The sequence below is a fragment of the Coffea arabica genome, chromosome 11e (genome assembly GCF_036785885.1).
Source record: "Coffea arabica cultivar ET-39 chromosome 11e, Coffea Arabica ET-39 HiFi, whole genome shotgun sequence".
NCBI classification, from domain to species: Eukaryota; Viridiplantae; Streptophyta; class Magnoliopsida; order Gentianales; family Rubiaceae; genus Coffea; species Coffea arabica.
Genome location: NC_092331.1, coordinates 54,540,463 through 54,565,735, shown reverse-complemented (window position 1 = coordinate 54,565,735; position 25,273 = coordinate 54,540,463). Strand labels below are relative to the sequence as shown.

The 25,273-nt window shown below is 41.1% G+C and overlaps 3 protein-coding genes across 3 annotated transcripts; 1 reads left to right on the top strand and 2 right to left on the bottom strand.

Annotated features, from left to right (window-relative positions):
* Positions 1-2,630: 2,630 nt before the first annotated feature.
* Positions 2,631-3,948, bottom strand: LOC140021394 (uncharacterized). Its single transcript, XM_072072161.1, has 3 exons — positions 3,899-3,948; positions 3,380-3,600; positions 2,631-3,226 (listed from the first exon to the last, which is right to left on the bottom strand). The coding sequence occupies exons 1-3, from the start codon at positions 3,946-3,948 to the stop codon at positions 2,631-2,633; spliced, it is 867 nt and encodes a 288-aa protein (XP_071928262.1).
* Positions 3,949-10,793: 6,845 nt separating this feature from the next.
* Positions 10,794-11,453, bottom strand: LOC140021393 (uncharacterized). Its single transcript, XM_072072160.1, has one exon. The coding sequence runs from the start codon at positions 11,451-11,453 to the stop codon at positions 10,794-10,796; it is 660 nt and encodes a 219-aa protein (XP_071928261.1).
* Positions 11,454-12,969: 1,516 nt separating this feature from the next.
* On the top strand, positions 12,970-21,611 carry LOC113718554 (probable polygalacturonase At3g15720). Its single transcript, XM_072072159.1, has 11 exons — positions 12,970-13,033; positions 14,914-15,056; positions 15,195-15,335; positions 17,450-17,605; positions 17,711-17,728; positions 17,820-17,976; positions 18,178-18,252; positions 18,758-18,852; positions 18,993-19,095; positions 21,068-21,213; positions 21,588-21,611. The coding sequence occupies exons 1-11, from the start codon at positions 12,970-12,972 to the stop codon at positions 21,609-21,611; spliced, it is 1,122 nt and encodes a 373-aa protein (XP_071928260.1).
* The last annotated feature ends 3,662 nt before the right edge of the window (positions 21,612-25,273 follow it).

The following is a 25,273-nucleotide window of genomic DNA, read 5'->3' as shown; positions in this document are numbered from 1 at the left end:
TACTGGCAAGTCCGAATTGTCCCAGGAGATGAGGAAGAGACGACGGTGGTGACAAGTGTATCTAGATGACATTGTTGTGTATTCGGAGTCCCTAGAAGAACATGTAGGGCACTTGAGAGATGTATTCCGCAAGCTGAGGGAATACGAGCTCTATGTAAAGAAGGAAAAATGTGAGTTCGGCAGGGAGCAGATCACTTTCCTTGGCCATGTGGTGAGCAATGGCCGGATCGAGATGGATCGCAGGAAGGTTGAGGCCATTCTTGATTGGCCCGCACCCCAGAAAGTCGCAGAACTGAGGTCGTTCCTTGGTTTGGCCAACTATTACAGACGTTTTGTCCAAGGATACTCCAAGATAGTGGCCCCTTTGACGGATTTGTTGAAGAAGGATAGACCGTGGATGTGGGATTATGAATGCGAGGATGCGTTTCAGAATGTTGAAAGAAGCAGTCACTTCTGCGCCAGTGTTGCAACTTCCAGACTTCTCAAAGGCGTTCGAAGTGCACACTGATGCTTCCGATCGTGCGATTGGAGGAGTGCTGATGCAAGACAAGCACCCAATTGCATTTGAAAGTCGAAAGCTGAAAGAGTGCGAGCAGAGATATAGCACGCACGAGAAGGAGATGACGGCCGTAGTGCATTGCCTGGAGACATGGAAGCACTATCTGTTGGGAACCAAGTTCGTGGTGGTGACCGACAATATGGCCAATACGTACTTTAAGACGCAGAAGAAGTTGACCCCGAAGCAGGCTCGTTGGCAGGAGTTTCTGGCCGAGTTCGACTTTGACTGGCTGCACAAGCCAGGAAAGGAGAATGCGGTTGCCGACGCACTTAGCCGAAAGCACGTCGAGGAATACGTTGCTGCACTTAGCACTGTGGAAACGGACTTCCGGGACAAGATCAAGGCAGAGTCCCCGAAGGATCCAGTGTACTAGACCTTGATCACCCAAGTCCATGAGGGCAAGGTTCGTCGTTACTGGCTCGAAAATGACCTACTCTTTGCCAAAGGCGGTAGAGCTTATGTCCCGACAGGAGGGGGACTTAGGCGACAGTTGCTGCGAGAGACCCACGACACTCCTTGGGCTGGTCATCCAGGAGTTGAACGAATGAGGGCATTGCTGTCGCGGAGCTTCTACTCTCCAAAGATGGAAGCAGATATTGAGGCATACGTGAAAACATGTCTTGTGAGGCATACGTGAAGAAGGAGCCAGGCTTGTTGCAGCCTTTGCCGATCCCTGATCGACCATGGCAATCGGTCTCAATGGACTTCTTTTCGGGATTTCCTAAGGTCGATGGTATGGCTTCTGTTTTTGTAATCGTTGATAGATTTTCTAAGTATGCTATCTTTATCGGTGCGCCGAAGGCGTGCCCGGCTGATGTTGCCGCAGATTTATTTTTCAGAAATGTTGTGAAGTATTTCGGATTACCCGAAGACATCATAAGTGACAGGGATACCAGATTCACAGGGAGATTTTGGACCGTGTTGTTCGGATTGCTGGGATCCGAACTCAAGTTCTCTACTGTCGCACATCCTCAGACCGACAGGCAAACGGAGAGGATCAATGCCTTGCTGGAGGAGTACCTAAGGCATTACGTGTCGGCAAGCCAAAAGAATTGGGTGGAACTCATTCACGGCGCCATCCTTCCACCGGACTACAATCTAGTCAAGACCATGGACTCGTCCGACCTTCTCAACTATTATTACACCGGAGCAGCTCAGGTCGGTATCCTTTACTCCCTACTATTGGTAAGAGGTGACTTCATCATAGTGTTGACCTTCTTTCTAAAATTGACCCGCCAGATGAACGTGGTTGGACCCGAATTGGCCAGGCGCTACGAGAGCCTGCTCCCACTGATGAGCGAAACGAAGGCCGCTAATGAGAAGCTGCTAAGCCAGCACGAAGCTGAGGGCCTGAAGAAGCAGCTCGCCCAAGTCCATACGAACTTCGAATTGGAGTTGAAAAAGAACTCCGAGCTGACCTCCCAGCTGAAGGAGGAGCAACAGAGGGGAGCTGAGCTGGCCGCTCAGGTGGAGGCGGCAAGGGCTGAGGGCCGCCAAGAGGGCGTGCGGAACTTCCTTAGGTCGGAGGGCTTTATAGGCGACCTGGCTATCTTGAATACCCCAGTGCTGCAACATGGATATTCCCAGGCACTGAAGGAAGTGCAAGGGTTAGGTCTGCCTGGGTTCGATCTGGGGAAGTTTCCCAAATACAACCCCCAGGCTGTGGAGCAGATCGACCGCCTGGTGGAGGGCTACACACATGGGCGGAAGCTGGCAGATCTGGTTGCTGATCCTCTGCTACCAGTGACCACCCCTGAACCCGAACAAGAGGAGGAAAAGGGGGAGAACTAGAGTAGGACTTTAGAATAGGAATCCGAACTGTCAGAGCGCAGTTCGTTTTGTATGAGCTCTGCTCTTTTTGTACAGTCCTCTTTTGATGGAATGAAAAATCTTTCTTTTGCTCCATACTTGGTTGCATTCACAGTTTAATATTAAGTTACAATAGCACGGTCTGGTACCGACCTTGATAAGCACGAGCTAACTTTTAAGACAAGATAGCTTATTCCTAACTGAACACATCAACATAAAAATTTTGATCTTGGAATGACCTGGTATGTGCGAGCTGGACTCCCTAACGGAAAATCCTCAAGTTGGAATTATGCCAAGTACGCGGGACTTCTTCTCCGTCGAGGTGCGCTAACTTACAGTATCCAGTTCGATCTGCCTCCTTCACCACATAGGGGCCCTCCCAGTTAGGATCCAGCTTAGACGTACCCCGGGCTCGACTTACGCTATTCTTTCGTAAGACTAGGTCCACGCTATTCTTTCGTAAGACTAGGTCCCCCGGTTTGAAGTATAAGTGTCTCACCCTGGCATTGTAGTGCTGCGCGACCTGTCCCTTGTATTTAGCCATGCGTATAGCCGCCTCCTCCCTCCTTCGTTCGAGCAGATCCAAACTTAGCCGTAGCTCGTTCTCGTTGTCCTGAACTATAAAATTCTGGACTTTGCTTGAGGGAACACCGATCTCAGCCGGAATCACGGCCTCTGCCCCGTAAGTAAGGGCGAAAGGAGTCTCCTGGGTGGTAGTTCGAGGAGTGGTTCGGTATGCCCATAGTATTGTAGGCAGCTCGTCCATCCATCCAGTCTGAGCAGACTCTATCCGAGTCTTCAAGCCGTGCAGGATGGTTCTATTGACGTTTTCTACCTGACCATTGGCTTGGGGGTGACCTACCGAGGTGAAGTGCTGACTGATCCCGAGCTCCGCGCACCAACCTTGGAGGGAACTGTCAGCGAACTGGCGACCGTTGTCCGAGACCAGAACTCGAGGTATACCGAATCAACAAACGAGGTTCCTCCAAAGGAACTTCTGGACCGACCTACCGCTGATGTTGTTGAGCGGCTCAGCTTCTATCCATTTGGTGAAGTAGTCAACGGCCACTATCATATGCTCATAACCCCCAGGAGCTCGGGGAATGGACCCAGCAGATCGACGCCCCATTGAAAGAACGGCCAAGGGCTCTGGAGCAGAATCATCTCCTGGGTCGGGGCGTGATGGACCGGGGCGTGCAGTTGGCACGACCTGCAAAGCGCTGCCAGTTCGGCTGAGTCTCGAAAAATAGTGGGCCAGTAATACCCGGACAGCATCCCTTTCTTGGCCAACATCCTAGGGTCGACGTGATTTCCACAGAGACCCTCATGCAACTCACGCAAGATGTAGTCTCCTTTCTCTGATGTTACGCACTTCAGCCAGGGACGCAAGTAAGATCTCCTATAGAGCACCCCATCCGTTAGCACGTACCCCCGCGACTTGAGGAGAATCTTGCGTGCCTCTACCTTGCTGGAGGGAAGCTCTCCCCTAGCTAGGTACCGTACGAGGGGATCCATCCACGAGTTCAGTACCTGAATAACTGCCGAGCCCACCTGATCGTATGCCCGATCTCTGACGACATCTACCAACACTTCCTTGTTCAGCGTGCCTAATGAGGTGGAGGCTAGTTTAGACAACGCATTTGCTCTCTTATTTCGGTTTCGCGGGATTTGTTTGAGCGTGAATAGCTTGAACTGAGTTCTCAACTCATGCACCTTGGCGACGTACCTCCTTAGCGGTTCCTCCTTGACTTCATAGTTTCCCCCACTTGATTTACTATCAGTTGCGAGTCGCTGTAGACCTCTACTGATTCGGCCCCCAATTTTTGAGCAATCATCATCCCCGCAATCAGGGCCTCATATTCAGACTCATTATTGGAAGCCCTGAAATCAAATCTAAGGGCGTAGGCCAGCTCCTCCCCCATGGGGCTGGTCAAGAGGAGTCCAGCTCCGCACCCTTCTTTGCTTGACGACCCGTCCACAAACAGTGTCCAGGTCGGAGTAGACTGCCCTGTTTTCTCGGCGGCCCGTTCGGGCTCAGCAACTCCTCGTGCCTGTTCGGCCCTCGCTGCTTTGGTGGCCTGTGTGACCTCGGTAGCTTCTCCGGCCTGTTCGACCTTAGCCGTGTCTCTGGCCAGCTCGGCCTTTGATGCCTTGGTGGCCTGCGTGACCTCAGCAGCTTCTTCGGCCTGTTCGGCCTCAGCCGTGTCTCCGGCCAGCTCGGCCTTTGATACCCTGGTGGCCTGCGTGACCTCGGCAGCTTCTCCGGCCTGTTCGGCCTCAACCGTGTCTCTGGTCATTTCGGCCTGAACTTGTCCGCAAGGGACCCCCTCTGCTATAAAGTCTGCTAATGCTTGGGCCTTAATGGCCGTACGAGGTTGATAGCCTAGGTCGTACTCGGATAGTTCCACGGCCCATTTCACCATTCTCCCCGACGCGTCAGGTTTGGAGAGAATTTGTTTAAGGGGCTGGTCAGTCACTACTATCACGGGGTGAGTCTGGAAATACGACCTGAGCTTCCTGGCCGCGTGAACTAGTGCTAGAGCATGCCACTCCACCGCAGCGTATCTAGGCTCTGCTCCTTGCAGAGTTCGGCTGACGTAGTACACAGGCTTCTGGACCTTGTCCTCCTCTCGAACTAGTACCGCACTGACTGCCTCTTCCCCCACCGCAAGGTATATAAATAAAGTTTCCCCCTGCGTGGGGGAGGTCAACGCTGGCAGCCGAGCAATATGGGTTTTAAGTTCATCGAACGTCTTCTGGCACTCGGAGGTCCATTCGAACCGGGGACCCCTCCTCAATGCTTTGAAAAAAGGTGAGCCCCGAGCTGCCGACTTGGACAAGAATCTGCTTAGGGCCGCCATCCTGCCAGCTAACCGTTGGACCTCCTTTATGTTTCGAGGAGGGGCCATGTCAATAATGGTCTTCACCTTTTCGGGGTTGGCTCTCACCCCGTCCTTGGATATCATATACCCAAGGAACTTACCCGACCTAACCCCGAAGGTGCACTTCTTGGGGTTCAGCCGCATTCGCGAGCTTCGCAAGATATCGAAGATTTCTCTGAGGTCATTAATGAACTGCTCCTGAGTTCGGCTCTTCACCAGCATGTCATCCACGTAGACCTCCACGTTTCGGCCGATCTGATTTTTGAACAGCTTATTGACCAGCCTCTGATAGGTCGCGCCAGCATTCTTCTACCCAAATGGCATGGTGATGTAGCAATAAGTCCCGTATTCGGTGATAAAGGCAGTCTTCTCTTGGTCCTCCTCATCTAGGGCTATCTGGTGATACCCATAGAAAGCATCTAGAAAGCAAAAAATCTCGCACCCCGTAGTTGAATTCACCAACTGGTCGATGCGAGGGAGAGGATAACAATCCTTCGGGCAGGCTCTATTCAGGTCGGTGAAGTCCACGCACATCCGCCAAGCCCTGTCCTCCTTTTTGACTAGCACAGGGTTGGCCAACCAGGTCGGATAGTAGATTTCCTTCACAATTTTGGCCTCCAATAGCTTGCCCACCTCCTCCTTGACGACCTCATTTCGCTCGGGCGCAAAATTTCTTTTCTTTTGTTTTACTGGTCGGATGTTCGGGTCTACATGTAACTTGTGGACTGCCAGCTCGGAAGGGATTCCGGGCATGTCATCAGCACTCCACGCGAAAATCTCGGCGTACTCCTTCAGGAGAGACTCCAATGCCCTTCGCGTCTGCTCGCTTAAGCCAGATCTGGCCCTGACCACACGGCCAGGTCGCTCCGGGAGGATGGACAGCTCGATCAGACCCTCGTCCGTCTCCAACTTCTCCTCCTTCTCAACAGGCTCCCAAGGCTCTAGGTAGGCTGTTTGGGCTACCAGCTTCTCCTTACCTTTGAGGGTCGCAATGTAGCAGGCCCTAGCTACCTCTGGGTCCCCTAATACCTCTGCCACCCCTGCGGGTGTGGGGAACTTCATGCTAAGGTGTAAGGTCGAGCAGACAGCTCGAAGTGCGTTTATGGTCGGCCGTCCTAGTATCATGTTGTAGGAGGACGACTCTTTTACCACTGCAAAATTCACCTGGACAGTTCGGCTCCTAGGAGACTCCCCCACAGTGACCGTGAGGGTTATCATTCCTTCTGGCCTCACTGGCGGGCCTGCGAAACCTATCAGGGGAGTACGGACGGGATGAGCTGCTTATCTTCCAGTTGCAGCTCTCGGAAGATCTTGTAGTACAGCACGTCAATGGCACTCCCATTGTCTATGTACACCTTCTTCACTTTGTAATTGCACGTTACGACCTCTATCACAATTGCCTCATGATTATTAGAGGCAAGGGGTACCGTGAATGAACCTACGCAGCGGAAATTTGACACAACTAATCCCTCGAAGTCACGAACCATTTTGATATTATCTCAACCCGTAACTACTCGAATTAACGAACCAAATTGGAGATAGTAGAACGCCACAATCAAGGAGATACTCGATTGATAAGTTCGGGTGAATAACTTGAGAAGATTCTCAAGTATTCAAAGGCAACTCTATTGCCAAAGAGAAAGTGTAAACTCACTAATTGTATTTAATAGTCAAAAACTGATCCCAAACAAAGAGGAAGTGGGGCTATTTATAGCCCTTACAAGCATTAACCCTAATCCAAAGGTTGACCAAACTACCCTACATATTTGAGAAAGATTTGGGTCTTACTTACTAACAATGGGCCGCAATTAAACTATCTTAATTACCTAGACTTTTTAAAACGAGAAATAACCAAAATCAACGAGGAAAATCAAATAATCCAACTAAACTCAAGCATTCTTGCAATCAACTAGTCTTCACTTGAATCTTCCAATTCCCCATGTGCTTGAATGAGTCTTGGTCTTTATATTCTCATCATTCCTCTCCTCTTAAAAGCAATTTGCCCAAAAATTGAAGCACAAATGGTGACAAGACGAGTTACATGCCTTCGACTCAATCTTGTTATGATGGCTACAGATGGCATCCAATGCAAAGCCCATGTGCTAAGTTGGAAAATAACCCCCGTCGAACCTTGAATCTCACAAACCATCTTCAATGTATGCTCAACTTTATTGTTTGTGGTCATGAGGTAAGGGTCCTCAAAGTGGTATGAAGTGTATCCCGTGAAATCGAACTCCGGCTCGAACACACTTGCAAGGCACCAAGGCGGATTTGGTGATGTTGGAGCTGCATGTGGACTAAGAGCAAGACGAAAATCATAATGGTCATTGAGGTACTTGTTCTTTAAACGAACCCTTGGTACACAGCCATCCCTAAAATATGGAGTGTTCCCTTCAAGATGAGCTCGAATCAACTCCCTTTTGGTGTGGACTGATTTAAGTTGACATTGTTCCATGAATGGATACCAATGGGGTTTAACTCTTGGAGTACCAACTCCATGGAGGCTTGCAACGTCTACAATTGATTTTGGAATGGAACACACCAAGATCAGCTCAACTTGCCTTTGCTTGATCTGTATAAAAGAAGAAACACTAAACAAAGCAAAGGTAAGTTTGTTAAGAAAATAATAGGCCTTCACCGGGTTGCTCAAGATCAGCCCACTTTCTCTTCTTTCTTTCTTTTTACCACCTATCTCATTAGATTTTTCCATCTCTTTTTCTAGTTCAACAGCTGACCCTTTTATCTCATTACTTTCAACTTCCTCGGATTTTACCTCTGCAGGCACAATTCCCTCATCTAGCTTTTTCTCCATTCTATAACGCTCAAGCTCACTTTTCATGCATGCTAGATCAATACAAAGTTGGTCATAAGTAAGTGATACAAGTGCAAGACGACGACTATTAAATAAGAAGGAATACTTATTAGTATGTCCATCAATTTTAACTTCTCGCCTCGACATCCATGCTTTGCCCAACAACACATGTGTCACTTGAATTGGGACTACATCACACAACACATCATCCACATATTTGCCGATTTGAATAGGTACAAGTGTGTGCTTAGTAACCCAAACATCCCCATGAGTGCTCGTCAACTTGTACGGTTGAAGATGATCAATGGTTGGAAGATTTAATTTCTCAACCATGATAGCACTTGCAAGATTGACTTCACAACTACCATCAATGGCCAAGCTACAAATTTTATCTTTGACACCGCAACGAGTATAAAACCAACCAAGCAATTGAGATTTGACGAGGTCCAATTGCTCATCTACACCACGTAATGCCACTTCTTTGACTCCCTTAGGATCAGGAAGACAATGTTGTGGGCTAGCTTTTATGCGTCTTATACTCGCCATGACGTATGGGGGAACCTGCAAAAAGTTAGCAACGAAACCCAAGATATTGCCTTTCACGCTCCCTTACGTGTATCCACTCGCACTCGTGTATATGGATATCACTCTAATGAACTTACCAAATACCTTTACCTGTTGGGTTAGGTAGTTGAGAAATGCTGCTCAAGTCCAACAACCGTTACCAACCTTTCCACAAGTGTAATCACAAGAATGTAGGAGAAAATGTAGGAAAGTGTTCCTAGAATCTAGGAAGAGAATATAGGAGAGTTTCCTAAAGTGGATGAGAGAATATAGGAAAGGTCCTAAAAATGGATGAGAGAATTTTAGGAGAGTTTCCTAAAAAATGGATGAGAGAATTTAGGAAAGTTTCCAAAAAATGGATGAGAGAGTTTAGGAAAGTTTCCTAAAAAGGTAGGAGAGAGAGTGTCCAAGTGAGTACAAAGAGTTATCCAAGTGCTTTACTTAGTTCCCTAATTGATTTTGGAAACAAGTTAGTTTTTGGAAACCTTTTGAAAATCCTCTTCCTCTTGAACAACTTTTGGTAACCTTCTTGAAACAACTTTTGGTAACCTTCTTGAAACAACCTTTGATAATCTTCTTGAAACAACTTTTGGTAACTTCCAAATTCTACTCCAAGAAAGATTGCACAAATCAGATTTGGTTCTCTATTCAAAACAATTTGGTTGCCCCTTTCTTTCCTTTCCTTTTTTTTTTCTCTTGCCAACCAATTCCTCTTTTTTTTCTTCTTTTTTTTTTGTCTTTTTTTTTTGACTACAACTATCAACCACGACACAAAACAAGGAAGTCCACAAATAATAACAACCAAGAACTCCAAAATCTTTCAAGAACGTTCAAGGAAGTTGTCAGGAACTTCAGAAATTTCAAGATTGTGATCAAGAATGCAAGAAGCTCAAGATTATTGTAAGTTCTCTTCAAGATTCACAAAATTCCAACAAATTTTGCCAAAATCCAGATTTGAAAACCAAGTAAACAAATTGGATAACACAAACAACAAGGCTGGACAGATTTGTATTCGTATGAACAGTAACTATGAACAGTGTCGGTGAACAGTAACGATGAACAGTACAGTGAACAGTACCGGTGAACAGTGACTCTTTTTTTTTTTTTTTTTGTTCTAAACAAACGAACAGATTGGGATAAACATTTATGACTCGAAATAAACGAAAAAAAAAGATATAACCCGGTGGTTGTCGACTAGCTCTGGTACCAACTGATGTGAAACTCCGATCTAGACAACCAAAACACCATGGCTTAGGCAGCGGAAATTTGACCCAACTAATCCCTAGAAGTCACGAACAATTTTGATATTATCTCAACCCGTAACTACTCGAATTAACGAACCAAATTGGAGATAGTAGAACGCCACAATCAAGGAGATACTTGATTGATAAGTTCGGGTGAATAACTTGAGAAAATTCTCAAGTATTCAAAGGCAACTCTCTTGCCAAAGAGAAAGTGAAAACTCACTAATTGTATTTAATAGTCAAAAACTGATCCCAAACAAAGAGGAAGTGGGGCTATTTATAGCCCTTACAAGCATTAACCCTAATCCAAAGGTTGACCAAACTACCCTACATACTTGAGAAAGATTTGGGCCTTACTTACTAACAATGGGCCGCAATTAAACTATCTTAATTGCCTAGACTTTTTAAAACGAGAAATAACCAAAATCAACGAGGAAAATCAAATAATCCAACTAAACTCAAGCATTCTTGCAATCAACTAGTCTTCACTTGAATCTTCCAATTCCCCATGTGCTTGAATGAGCCTTGGTCTTTATATTCTCATCATACCGCGTCCTCAGATCCATAGACAATCTCCTCGTACATCTTCAGCCGTTTGCTCGAGCTTTCTCCGCTGGGAGGGGACGGTTGTGCCGCCGAGCTATATGACTATCCCCTCCAGCCGGTCCTCTGGCGATGGTGTTGATCACCCCAGCCAGATTCTGAGCTTCTTGCTCGGGAGTTCGGCCGCGAGGCCCTTGAGGTCGGTTACGGGGATAGCTCGGGTGGTCTGGCTTGGGCCTCGCCCGTCGCTGGTCAACCCGTTCGTCCCGTACGAACTGCCTGAGGTGGCCTCGTTTGATCAGCTTTTCAATGTCCTTTTTGAGGTGACGACAATCCTCCGTATCGTGCCCCACATCTCGGTGATATGCACAGTACAGGTCCTAATCCCGTCTGCTTCTGTCCCCGGCCAAGGGTCGGGGAGGTCGGGAAAGCCCTTCCTGCTCCATCACAGCAAGGACCCGAGCTCTGGGGGCCGTGAGGGAAGTCCAAGGCTTATCTCCCCCCAGGGGCCGACTTCTGGGCGGGTGGTCATAGGTATTCTTTCGCCCCTGGTCACGTCGCACGTCTCCCTGGTCGGTAATCCTTCGGTGTTTGTCATCCCTCTGCCTTTCCTGCGCGCTCTTCAAGCGATTGGCCTCCTCAGCATTGGCCTTCTCGTGAGCTCGGTCCAGCATCTCCCGAACTGATTTGGGCGGTCTCTCCACGAGCTCAGTGTATAACTTCTGCTTCCGCAGCCCGTTAATGAAGGCAGCCATGACCACCTTGTCGTCTCGGTCGCGGACCTGGAGGGATTCGTTATTGAATCGCACCATGTATTCGCGTAGTGACTCCTCAGCCCTTTGCTGGATAGTCATGAGGTGAGCAGTGCTTTTAGAGAAGGCTCGTGAAGAAACGAACTGTGCTGAGAACAGTCGTGCGAGCTGGGTAAAAGACTGGATTGACCTGGGGGGAAGTCCCTGGAACCACTGCCGGGCCCTTCCCTCCAGGAACATTGGGAAAGTCTTGCATCTAACCGCATCCGCGACCGTTTGTAGGCGCATTTGCATCATGAACACGAACAGGTGGTCTTCCGAATCCGTAGTTGCGTCGTAAGATTTCATGTTTGGAATTTTGAACTTCGCGGGCAGTTGGTAGTCCTTAATATCGAGCACAAAGGGGGAAGCAATGTACCTGTCCGCCTCAGGGTCCAACAGTAGGTCCAGCTCGTCCTGCACCTGTTGTCGCTCTTTCAGGGGGGAGAGTTCTCCCCTCGAGAGCCTCCGGACGGGCTCCGAGTGTTCAGTTCGGGAGTTCTTGTGAGAGGGTTCTACGACCTCGACCTGCTCACGCGTGAGTTCCCGGTGCGACCGCTTGGCCCCGGGCTTGGGACTCCCGGTTCGGGACTCTGACGGGTCTGCTCCCTGGACCTTAGGTTCTTTGTCCGGATGACCTTCCGACTGCCCTTTGAGGTAGTTCATGATCGCCTCGAAGGTGGGCAGGTTTTCCGCCACCGTCTGAACCAGCTGTTCAGGCGGGATTCGTGAGGGCCCCGCCCCTCCTTCTCCAGGTGTTGGACCCCGAGGGGAGTTTTGGGGGCCACTTCGCTCGGTCCCCTTGGGTCCGCCAGCGTTCCTCTGCGACCTAGTCCTCGGCATGATTCGCAAAGAAGAGTAACGTGTTTCCCACAGACGGCGCCAATTGATGCGACTGCCAAAAATGAGATCCGAGCTGAGCTGTGGTTCTGCCGAGCTAGCTGATAGGGAACAGGGTGGCCGTGCCGACCTGTAAGCAAAGATGCGGCGGGGTTGGTCCCCCGGAGCAACTCCGACGATCAAGTCAATAAAAGCTTGGAATCGAAGTGAGTATGTGTTCAAAAGAAATAGCGTACCTAACATCTTCGCAATGCGTTGTATTTATAGAGTCGGAGGTAGTAGTTTCCTAGCAGGACAAGGAGTCTTCCATAGCGGGACTCCTTCTAGGGCTCCGCTAACTAGTTCCGATAAGTTCGGGCGGCGCGACCCACCAGGCCCATTCATTCTCAGCTCGGTCAACCTAGTGGGCTGCCATATGACTATTCCGAGCTGGCCATCGAGACGGATCAGCTCTTCTCTGCCGAACTGATACGAGAAGGAGACGGCCTGACAAGTAAAAGGCAGAACTGACGTGAATGTGGGACCCACTACAGATCCCATGTGGCCAACTTTAGACTTGCCATGAAATTCCTTGTCGGGTCTGAGATGATGCATTTTATTCAACGCGTTGCGCAGTTCTTTCACCGCATCATCGAACATCTCCGCGCAGACGTCCACAGCCTGTCCGACTAGAGGGTTACTGGTTCTGTAGCTGGCATCTTTTGACCTCTTTGACAAGTAAATTGCTAACGATTTGACTCTAATAGGGCTCACGGCAAAACTGGGTCTTGGTGAATCCTGCTTGCTTGGCGGACAAGAGATTTGTAGCATGGTTCGGGGCATGGAGTGGAGTCGCAAGCCTTTCGGATGAAGTTAGTGTTGTTTTCTACAATGTTGGGGAGCGGGACTGGGGCAAGGGCAGGGGCAGGGGCAGGGATAGAGGAGGATGAGGAGGTGGTTGAGGAGGACTAGAGATTTCATTGCTTGTTTAGGAGGTCAACGATTGAAAGGCAAGGGAAGGTCTAAGGGAGTTTAAATAGATTGAGTATTATCCAAATACGAATTGTGCTTGGATCGAGTGGAGTTTACGGTTTATTTAAAAGTCCAAAATGGATTTTGCAATCAAATTGCGTTTCTTTGGGTTTTTTTTTTTTTTAAACAAGAGTTAAAGTATATTAGGATCATTCATGTTTGGGATTTTTTAGACATCCAATGACTCTTTGTCACCTAAGGTTTCTTTAAGTGTGGCTGCATTCACACAATCATCATATTTGCTATTTTTTCTTTTGTTTTTTTGTTTAAAGTAATTTACCCAATTTTTCCATTTAATTTTCTTTATTTACTCAAAAGCAATTGTTCCTTTATTGTGCTTAACTTTTTCTATTCTTTTTTTAAAATGTAATTTAGCCAACTTTTTCCTTTTTCTTTAAGCAAAATAAAAACACCATTAATTCTTATAATTGTGTGAATATGGTAGCTATCCCAACTATAAATGATTATCCAAAATAAAAAAGAAAAAAGGATAGTTGGTGCATTTACACCATCTAACACCTTTGCTTGTTTAATTTACTACTAATAGTAACCAAATATTGTATTATGTTCGGAATATGTAAACGCTTTTTTTGGATAACACTTTTTTATGATGTGATGTATGTGAAATAGAAAGGTGATTGGAAATATAAACAGGTGAATTGAAAAGTATGTTTATGATGCAAGCAAAAATTTTTTTTAAAAAAATTTGCTATCCAAACATAGCAGAGAATAAACATAAATTCTGAGTTTGAGAATAAAAAGGTGCTTGTTTGAGAATTGATTTTTTTTTCACTAAATTTATTTTAATCATCAGATCGTAAATTCTGAGTTTTGGTGCAGCTTTTTTAACTTGTTTAGTATTTGTGTCGTGGCCCTACCGTATCTGAATCCAAGTATGCAACGACTTGCGGTGGGAAGAAGGAAACATCGACAAGTCAAACTACGTACTTTGTTTTAGATATGTGTATATTTTTTTCAATCTATGTATAATTTTAATAACTCTTTACAGTAAATTTTTTCTTGTTTCATTCTTTTTTTTTTTTTTGAAGTTCAAATCGGTTGGATGCCATGTTCCTTCACAAATCGATAAACTTGTAACTGCAAAAAAAAAAAATTCTAATTTCACAAAAATAAACACCAAATTTGTATTCCACGTAAGCTTGTTAATGAAAATTTTATTTTGGCCAAATCATTCCGCAAAATACTAACAGATTCACATAATTAAGATCTATTTATTCTTTTTAGTGTTTTAATGAATTACCTCGATTGTATGTGAGAAATTCAGATTTTGTTCAGAACGAATGTTGCTCCATTCTGTCTGAACGTTTTCTAATTTCTCGTATAACTATATGATTTGTATTCCAGATTTGCCACCTAAACTGGTTTTCCCATCAGCGGACGGCTTCATTTGATTTGAAGATCGTTGGTTTTAAATTTCTTAATTTAATCCAATAGGAAATTGAAGTAGGAAGCGAAAACAAATAGAATCCTAGTCTGATTACCTCAACTAAGCACTAATTCTCAAGGAATTAGAAGGGTATAAGTTAATTAAAAGAACAAAACCAGAAAAAGGGTTGATACATCAAGAACCTATTCTCCTCTACTTTTACCGTTTTACGTTGCATCAAAAACTATCTTCAACAACAAACTTCCCTTTTTACGTATAGTAATTAAAAAACCATCACTAGAACGAGAAAAATAAATAACATTATTTGTTACTTGTTTAGCGGATGAGTTGAACTCCGTAAAAGTAATTCAATGTTGCTTTTTATGGTTTAGCTCGTTTAAGATAACTTTTCTGTATGCCAATCTAACTTGAATTTTGTTTTTCTTCTAATTATTTTGCTGTTTTTAACAGGTTTGCCACGAAAATTTTTTTTGCCGCTGTTGATTATCGCATTAATTCTCCCTTCTTTCGTGGTGACAAAGTCTGATTCATCATCAGTTCACAATGTTCGTGATTATGGAGCAGCTGGGGATGGCAAGACAGATGACACAAATGTAATAATATGAATTCAAAAACCTATATATGATACTAAGATTGCCCATACCTTAAATACTAGCTATGCTGATGATTATAAACGTAATTAACTATATTGCATGAGCAATTTATTTTTCTTAATGTCTGAACTGATTTAGGCTTTCATGGAAGCGTGGAATGCGACTTGCACGTCTTCATCATCTTCTCCTCCAATTATGGAAGTTCCTGCAGATGGGATGTTCTTGATCCATCCTGTGTTATTCAGCGGGCCTTGCAAATCCTCAATCATCAATGTTGAGGTGAGGTGTTTGATTAGAATAGCACTTTCTTCTTTCTTCCTTTTCGTTCCTTATTTTATCTTCATTTTTTTTGGCCCTTGAAATTTAAAGAGCTAATTGCACTTTGGTAGAAAAAAAATAAACAATTAGTAATTTCCAGGCTTGGAATGTGTAGTATCTTCAAATTCACCTAAACTATCTCGCCAACCTTTACTGCCTATGCATAAACCGGTTTTAGTAAATAGCCATATATGATACCCATATTAGAGTCAGGTCGATACTTTTCTTGCATTGAACCCACTACAGCCTAGTATCGTACACACTCAAATTATACTCTCTCTCTCTCTCTCTTTTCTTTTTTTGGTCCGACCCAAATTATATACTCTCAATTACTATAGGAAAGCACCTATGTATGTCTATGTTTTCAGACTCGGACCGGGTGTTGACTCGACCGAACTCAGGGGTTAGGGATCAATTAGTTCGATCGGTTCGATCAGGGTCCAACCGGATGATGTCATCATGATATCATAAACATATATTAAATATATAAAACCTGAAATACCATGAAAAGTATATACATTTTGGTGTTTTTCTTTGTCCTATACATTTCCTACATATCATGCCCATGAAGTAAAACCGACTTTGAAAACTCAAACAATACAATCCAAAGAATAACTTCACAAATGAAGAACAATAACCTCCAAATCCATCCAAACTAACAAACTAAACTAAATAGAAATCTAATACATGTTAAAATCTGAAGACAATGAAAAGTACACCTCTATTTGTATATTCATCAACTCCCTCAAGTTGAAATACTGTAATAACTTGTTTCACTCTGAAACTTCGACGTAGCAACATCATCTAAAAGAACAAAAACAGAACAAATTGAAGTATAACAAGTTTTGTTCAGTTGAAAACATACCATAGTATTTATTTAGGTATTCACATATTAAGTTTCTATACATTGAGTTATTCAAGAAATTTCTAGGCCCAATATATACATTTTAGTTCTTTTTCTTAGAATTCATATGTCACAAATTATTGCAAAATATAACCTCGAGCAAGTTCTTACTTCTGACATGCGAAGCTTAATCTAAATACAAATGCCAAAAATGAAAAAACACTAATACAAAACTTCATTCCCAAATAGTAGTATCAATTATTACTATTCTACTTATTGTATTGATGCCCGTTTTTAACTACTACTAGTATGAAAACAAACAATATGAGTACATAGAGGCGATCCCTAAGAGCAAAGCAGATGCCAATTAACACTTTTATACTTGCAATAAATAAAAATTAAAAAAAATTTAAAAAAAATTAAAAAAAAAAGGACAAATGAAGAGAAAGAAACTTACCTTAACAAGATGAAGTCGCCGGCGTAGGGAGATGAGGCTACTGTCAAGTCTCTGTGGAGTGAGGAGGAAAATTGGATGAGGAAAAAGAGAAGTGGGGTGTGATTTTGATGGTGATGGTCGGTTGAAAAGTCAAGCAAAATGAGAAAATAGAAATTAACCCGGTTTGCACAGTTCACGGTTCAACCCGATTTTTGACCGAGTTTGACTGAACTTCTTCCAATGGGGTTTTTAGAATAACTCAGATCGAATACTTGACTGGTGTCCAATTCGATCAGTTGAACCGGCCGGTTCAGTCCGAATCTGAAAACAAAGATGTATACCTCTCAAAATTTTAGGTAAGAAGAAATAAGATGATTTTTTTTTTTTTGGTAGTGCTTCTTATTTCCATATTGAAAATCATGGTATATGTGTAATCGTCCCAGATGTAAAGTAAATATATACAATCCTATCAGGGAATTACATTGAGTTTTTATTTTTTGACTACATAGGGTAAGATATCACAATCTTTTTTGTTCATGTGGAGAAATTTAAGAACTTCTAATCACATTGATTAAACTCCAGGGTACAATTAATAATATCTTAGAATCTTACTAGAGAATTGGATTAAATTAGTTTGAGAGACATTGATATATTTTTCATAACATGGCCATGGTGATACTACAGTCTACTGGTGTATATTGAAGTATACACCACTCAATACTTTTCTCCTCATCTCTTTTTTCTTTTTTATAACTAACCTATTATTATCAAAGTTACTGATTAAAATTCATGCAGATTAAAGGAGAAATTGTAGCACCAGAGAATCCCTCAAAGTGGAAATGCTGCGACGAAAATTGGATGAAGTGGATCCATTTCAAACATGTACATGGACTAAGACTTTATGGTGGTGGCAGAATTCATGGTCGAGGAGACAAATGGTGGAATATCCATGTAAGGAGTACTATTATATTTTCTCGTCAGGTTCACTATTGACGTATGTTATTTCATTGTCTAGAACTAACCTTTTTTTTTTTTTTTTTTTTTGTCCTTTTACAGAGTCTCAAGAAACCAGCGGTGAGTTTGGTGTCCTTTGTAAAACATCTTTTATATATAAGCTTGGAGAAAGAAATAATAACAGTACTAGCTATGAATATTTTTTCAACAGGCTTTGCAGATTTCGAACTCGGAGGATGTTCAGTTGATTAATCTGAATTTGAAGGACAACCCTCGAATGCATATTATCCTGAATCATTTAAGATCAGTTTTTGTCTTAAGGATAAAGATTGATGCCACAAATGCTACCATTGTGGATTCCAATAAAAGTACAGGCACTTAATTCCTTTTGCACATACACTAAACTCCAAAGAATTAAGTATTCATACTGTAATGATAAACATTATTTTAAAACGTGATACTAATTGAACTCTGCTTGGTAAACAGAAAGCTATAGAAAATTATTGATATGATGATTAAAAGTTCAGCTTGTTTACTTATCACGTTGGTCTTATTTATTTTTTGCACAGGTGATGATTGCATCTGCATTGTTGATGGATGTGCAGATGTGAAAGTCAACAACATATTGTGTGGCCCTGGGAATGGTATAAGGCAAAACAAATTTCCTGCTTATTTGGAATAGAATCTATTGAAAAGATCCAGGCATGAAATATATATATATATATATATATATATATATATATATATATATATATTTTGGTTTTTGGTTAAGTTGATTTGGCAGGTTTTTTGCTTGGTTTTGATGATTCGAACTATATGCATGTATGATGATTTAAAAAACAAAAAAAAATCATTGATTATTCAAATTGTTTGAAATGAAAACCATAAAAAGTCTGCAATATTTGAAACATTTTGTTGTCAGTTTATATTGTGATCCTAAGGCTGATTTTATCCTTGTGTAATGCAATCTAGCGGGTGTGGAAGAACTGAATCAAACTAAGAATAGTGCCAATGCTTTGTTTCACATTATGAAGCCTTTTTCTTTTCTGTTTTTTCTTTTCAAAGATAATATTTCAGAGGTTGCTTGTTGCTGATTTATTTATTTATTTTTCTTTGGCTATAAATCTTAATACAGTATTGGGAGTTTAGGCAAGGATGGTGCAAACCACAAAGTCGAAAACGTTTACGTCGGTGATATTGTATTCACCAAATCAACCAATGGTGCTAGAATTAAATCATGGCAGGTACTTAATCAGTTGCTCAAGTGCATTAATACAGGCTTTTTGGAAATTATCCATATTCTTTTACAGAAACATGGAGTCTAAATTACGAGTTATTTTGTCAATAATCTCTTGAGTATCTGTTTATAATTTTGTGCTATCAGGGAGGAAGAGGTTATGCAAGGAACATAACCTTCGAAAGAATTTGTTCTCATGAAGCAGCAAACCCCATCATTATTGATCAATTCTACTGTGATCACAGAAACTGTACAGATCGGATACGTTATTTCTTCTTTTCTCTTCAGAATATTCATCTTTCCACTGATGCAAATATGCACTTGTTACAACTTATAACTTTTGTTTTTGTTACGATTTTCAAATCACACTGCTTAATCTATCACCTTAATCTATCAGTCAGGAGCACACCATTTTAACGTTCTTGTTTCAGGATTCAGCAGTGCAAATTCACGACATCAAGTTTAGACAAGTGCTTGGGACATCAAAGAAAAATGTAGCAGTTTAAGATGCAGCGAGACAGTTCCATGCAGGGACGTAGTAGTCGAAGGCGTCTACCTTCTTTCAGGTGATGAGAAGAATACTGTTTCCAATTGCTCCAACGTTTTTGGAAGAATACAAGGATCCCATGTTTGACGCAACAGTAGATTTTCACGCCTTTGATCACATACAATACAAGGACTCCAAATCAGAAGGTCTCAAACTATACAATGACAGGACTCCAGATCAAGAAGGTTTCAGACTACGACATTTTTGAGCAAGGGATCAAGGGGAATATTATGTTGTAATATATGGTTGTGTACAGTACCATAGAACAAAATTTTGAAATCCATTACTTTCTTATCATGTAGTAATGTAACCATAACAACATTAGTATTTAATTACCATTGAGTAATGTAAATATAGTACACTAACTATTTCAAGTTGGAAACTTAGTCAATTACATTTGTTGATGCCATAAAGTGCACTAACCATCTGTTACTCAACGACGGAGCCAAGGCCCGAGGGGGTTGAAGAGGATCATGCCCTCCTAAGTTTTGAAAATTTTAATTCATAGTATATAAATGTATGTATAAAATAGAGTTGACTCCCCCGACCTCCCAATTTTTTACAATTTGAGTTTACTCCACATGCAAGGTCACTCTTGGCCAACTGACGTGGTGACCTAAAATAAGTTTAGGTGTAGAGAGGGGGCTGGGTGGCTTTAAGTAATGGCTTTTAAGTGAACAATGAAACTTTTAGAGATTAATAATTTGAAATTACATCATTGCAATTTTGGGAGTTTTTATGGGAATTACTACTGTAGTGATTTTTTGAAATGTGATGTATTAAGAAAAATGATTGTAAATCTTTTAAGAAAATATTCCTAAAAAATCCAAATAAGAAAAAAAGAAGAAGGAAATTCCACTAAATTTGCAATACAAACAAGCCAACTTCTTTTCCCTTATCTAAATTTGGAATACAAACAAGCCAACAAGCCCAAATTTCTAAATAGGTTATTGATGGACACATACTTCAGGGTTGGTGTAATGGGCTGCTTTGGGCTTTCTGGGCTTAAAATGGGCTTCTGGGGTCTAAATAAGTGCTGAAATGTGCAGCATTTCATTTTCCTTGGTCTTGTCAGGAGATTGATGTCAAGTTTCACAAGCCGGCTTCTGAAAAGAAAATCCAGTCAATTTGTCATTTTGTAGATTATCCTGCTCTTTTCATTTTTTTTTTCTTTTGAGGTTTTGAACCGTAATCTCTTACTTACAATCCTTTCCACCTTACAATCGAATCCTCTCCTGCAGAATATCATACTGATTATCTGCAAAAATTAAGCATTTCATGTGCCCAAAATACTATACTTCCAAAAAAAAATTAAAAAACGAATAATAAAAATAAAAAATAGTCATGTAAATGTTTCCTCAATTAGATGTCCTCATGCAAGACTCAATTCATAGTGTTTTTCTTCAATTGTTATCCTTTCAACTTCTTTCCCTTTTTATATACACATGTTCTAGGACCATGAAAGTATTATCATTTTCAAAGCAGAAACGTCACAAAGAACTGATAATATCCATTAATATTGGTACAATCATAATTACCCATTTCAATGTGGAAGTGAATTGAGTTTGGCTTAGGCTTAATCAACATTAGTACCATAATTCTTAACATTATTATTTCCAATGAAATCGTTAGCTGTAATTTTCATTGAATACATATCCATGCATTTTCATATCAGCAAAGGGGGAACTATTGATTGATTGTAACATTGGACCCATGATATCACATGCCTCCAAGCATCTAGCCCTCTATAATCATAAACTGCTAAAATCATATCTGCTGGCAATAGTGATGGGGGCATTAATGAACAATTGTCCCTTGCATGTATGCATACATGATTTGAATTGCATTAAGGACCCACGAAAAGTATATAGAAAAGTGCTACATTTTGAGACCCAAAGAAATTTGTCCACTGCTAATGTACCTGTATTTTTTTTTTTTTTTTGTCGATACGATAGAATTCCTATAACCTAAGCTAGCCTAATCTAGGGGGAGGGGGGAAGGGACTCGATGTGAGTAGAAACTCCGTCGAAGTTGGTCAATGAAGACCGTCACATAATGTGACAATTTTTGTGGGAGGTAATGTCACATAATGTACCTGTATTTTGATCACTCTCTTTCTGTCCAAACCGTCACTTCCCACTTTCACATGCTGAATATACTGATGAATGTCTCTCCTTTACGTCTTTCCCTTACAGGCTTACGAGGGTATTCTGAAGTGATGACAGACATATACATGTATGTGATATATAAACGGACAGGACAATTGATCAACATAAGTATTTCAACTCATAATTATTTCATGATCTTGATGAAAATAAGTTATGCAAAAGTAAACAATTCACTGGAAAGGTGTATGTTTGATCCCTCTCATCATATTCACGTTCATCTCTATAAATTTCTTATTTGTGGTACAAGATCCAAGAAAACTCATAGTTTTAAGTGTAGTGTACATACAAGCTTCATGTTGCTCTTGAGGTTGTTGTATACACCTACTTTATTGATAGCTGACGGACAAATTGGTGATAAAATTATTCTGGAAATAGATGCTGAGAAATTAAAGTAAAATGATTTAACAATTTTAATTATTCTTGTAAGGTCAGAGGCTCTTTTTTTTGGTGGGCTCATACCATTTTATCCCATCAAAGTACTAGAGCTTGGTTACTCTAAGTTTTGGTGAAATGTGGCATTAGCCCCAGAACTGTTTTGGTGAATCAGATCAACAAACTGAGCCCTGACGTAAGTCGAATCGTATTGAATGAATGATTCCCAATAATTTGTAGGTTTTTATAAAAATTAAAAATCAACTGGTGAACAGAAAATACAGAAAACCCTGCGATTTTGCAGCTATTTAGTCACCACCAAAATCAGATTTGGTCCAGCTTAATTAGGCAGACAAATCAAATGAAAGTGTTAGATTAACAATTATTGGACAGAATTATTGTCCTTGTTCATCGTTCGCATAGACCACAAAACCAGAATTTAATTGTTTACGTGCCGTGTGCTGATTTGAGACATGAACCAGACATATATATATATATATATATATATCTTCAAGTACAAGTAAATTACAATTATTGATTGAAGAATAAATCCAAAAAGAAGAAAAGAGAAAGAAGTGAACTTGAAATCTTTAACATAAGAAATCTGGGTACGACTCTTCATGTGATCCGGTATTTGGTAGAAAGCGATTCATGATTCATGCACGCTGTCCGTCTGTCTCCCTATTCTAACCCATAAAATATGGTTCGTACCCAACACAAAACAAAAAAAAAACCCCATAAATTATGGTATCATAAGCATCTCTTTGCTTTGCTCCAATAATTCACTCGCGGCTTATCTCCAACAAAATCATGCTGTTGTATGCGTCTTTTGTCTTGATGCAATTTCTTTTCCTTTTTTATGAGTTTTCTTTTGCCCTTTTTACCCAACCAAGGGATGAATATATTGAAGGAGATTTCTCACTAGGTAAACATAAATCGAGTCATGTGAATGGGTCAAAAAAATTTTCTTTATTTGACCTTTTTGCTCCTTTAAAATTCATCAAGTGTGTGTCCCGTGAAAAATCTCAGGTGAATTTGAAACCAAATAGGTGCATTTTAAATTTTTGAGGGAAGTAAATGCATCACTTTAAAATAAGAGATGAAAAAATTTAAACCATAAAATGTAAGAAACGTTTTCTTAGAGTTTTCCTTATTCATATTATATACTTTTCCGAGATTTTTTTTTTATTATTTTTTGTCGGCTCAACTCTGATCATCACCATGGTCAGGGCATATTTTTTGAACCACGATTCATTTATAGGAATTCTCATAAATTACATCAACAACAGAATTCCAACGCACGACCCTGAAATTTGATCTCATATAGAAGTGATGTACTGCGGCAGACATAACTCTGAGGGACTCTAATTGCTTCAATTTCAATTTAAGAACCAAAACGAGATTTCACAAAATTGGACCTAAAATAAGCAGAGTTTCGTTTGTTATTTTTGAGAGACGAGGAACATATTGGTTGGCGTCAGATGTAACCCGTCGAAGCGTGGAATTATAAATTGATTAATGATGGCAATGTGCATTAACACAAACACGTAATATATCAAACGGTGTATTCCATCCTGGATAATATGCAACTAATAATTTCTTCTTCATTGGTCGATGTATATCAATTTGATCTGAAAGCGACAATGAATCACCTTAGCACAGAAAAGTACACACATGCATTTAATTGGACGGTGCTCTGTTTTTCCAATTACAGTCAAAGTTTATTTTCCTTTATAACGACAGTTATGATCTAAGTTGAAACAGAAAAGCGTTCATCTCAGCAAGGATTAGAATTTGTACAAAAAATCATCTCCAAATAATTGATTTTAAAATCTAAGAAAGGCTGGGCATTGAGTATGAAATTAAAAAATGGACCGAAGCCAAAAAAAAAAAAAAAATTTCTTTTAAGAGTGAACTTTTAGGATTTGGGTGGCAATGGCTTCTCTCTGCTCCCTTTTGGTTCCATCCTTGAATCAAAGAGTATGTAAGAAAATTTTTACGACGTGGAGAAGAATAATCTCAAGAGGCGCACTTGAACCACCAATAATCTTAATAAAAAAGAAAAAAAGAAAAGGAAAATGGATATAAACTCTTTATGGCCTATCCTAAGGAGAGTTGATTCTTGGAAGCAGACCCACAATATTCTCAATGAGAAAAGGAAAAATAGATATAATGTGTTTAGAGGAGAATTAGGTTGAGACGTAAAGTGAGAGGGATTATAAGTAGGAGGTTTTGAGTTTCTATATATTAATAAAAAATAGATTAATGTGTTTAAGGTTATCCACATTATTGTGATGGTTAGTTTGAGTGTAGCCTATAACTAAGGAAGGTTGATTCCCGACAAGGATTGAAGTTGGTCAAAGAAAAAGGGCAATTCAAGAAAGTTTCAAAAATTCCAATATCATTGTGAAGATAACGTATTAAGGACAAGACAGACTATTATGAAGAGCCATTTCTATTATGCGATATGATCGAACTAATAGTGAAATTATTAATTTCATAGCAGAGATTAAGCAGTTGGAGGAGCAAGTTAACAAGGGTATGTAAAGTGCGAGGTAACTTTTATTTTCAGAAAAGGTGAAATTTTTTGGATAAAGATGAGAGAATTTCTTATTTTCCATTCAGGGAAACTGATTAAATTCTTGTTTCTGTTGTTGGAAATGTGCAAGAGAGCCATGTAAACTACTAGCAAAGTTGATTAGTTGAGGATGCAAACAACGATGGAGCAGCTATACTTCATATTGTTAACTCGCATCTGGAGACTTTAAGCAGTTTGATGATCCATTTTTCTTAAATCAGTAATAGTCAAATTGGAAAAAAAGAGAAAGGAAATTCGTGATCCTGTTGACATTCAAGATTACATGGATCAACCCAGTATGCATGTCTCTTCTTGGTTAGACCCGATTATATTGATTCTGTGATTATGACTCAAATGATAAAGAAAATATTATTCAAGAAACGATACTTCTCAAATAACAGCAAATTGCACCTCTATTAACAATTTACCAATGCGAAATCAACAATACCTCTATTTCATTTCTAGATTAATCAAAATAAAGTCATGATTACTTTAGACAGTGATTTCTAAACTACCCCGACAATGAATCATACACATGTACCTTTTTATGTTTCTCATACAATATTATCTTTCCCTTCTTTCTTCCTTTTTATGATCGAATGCAAAATCTTACTACTTAGTTGGAGAAGATCCTCAAATATTCATTAACTTAAAGCCACCAACTAGGTAGAAAATGGCCGAATCATGGCAAATCATTGATCTATGGTGTAAAAAGAGTGGAGCATAAATTCACAGAGTTCCATATGATAAGGCTGTTACTATT

What these genes read in the sequence shown, in the direction of transcription:
- LOC113718554 (XM_072072159.1), top strand. Translation starts at nt 12,970, where the DNA reads ATGAGGAGGTGGTTGAGGAGGACTAGAGATTTCATTGCTTGTTTAGGA. An exon ending in CATTGTGGATTCCAATAAAA is followed by an intron (nt 17,977 to 18,177) that starts GTACAGGCACTT and finishes TTTTTTGCACAG; the next exon opens with GTGATGATTGCATCTGCATT. An exon ending in TGAACAATTGTCCCTTGCAT is followed by an intron (nt 21,214 to 21,587) that starts GTATGCATACAT and finishes TTTCCCTTACAG; the next exon opens with GCTTACGAGGGTATTCTGAA.
- LOC140021393 (XM_072072160.1), bottom strand. Translation starts at nt 11,453, where the DNA reads ATGCGCCTACAAACGGTCGCGGATGCGGTTAGATGCAAGACTTTCCCA.
- LOC140021394 (XM_072072161.1), bottom strand. Translation starts at nt 3,948, where the DNA reads ATGTCGTCAGAGATCGGGCATACGATCAGGTGGGCTCGGCAGTTATTC. An exon ending in TGGGCTCGGCAGTTATTCAG is followed by an intron (nt 3,601 to 3,898) that starts GTACTGAACTCG and finishes TTCGAGACTCAG; the next exon opens with CCGAACTGGCAGCGCTTTGC. An exon ending in GCCGCTCAACAACATCAGCG is followed by an intron (nt 3,227 to 3,379) that starts GTAGGTCGGTCC and finishes TCACCTCGGTAG; the next exon opens with GTCACCCCCAAGCCAATGGT.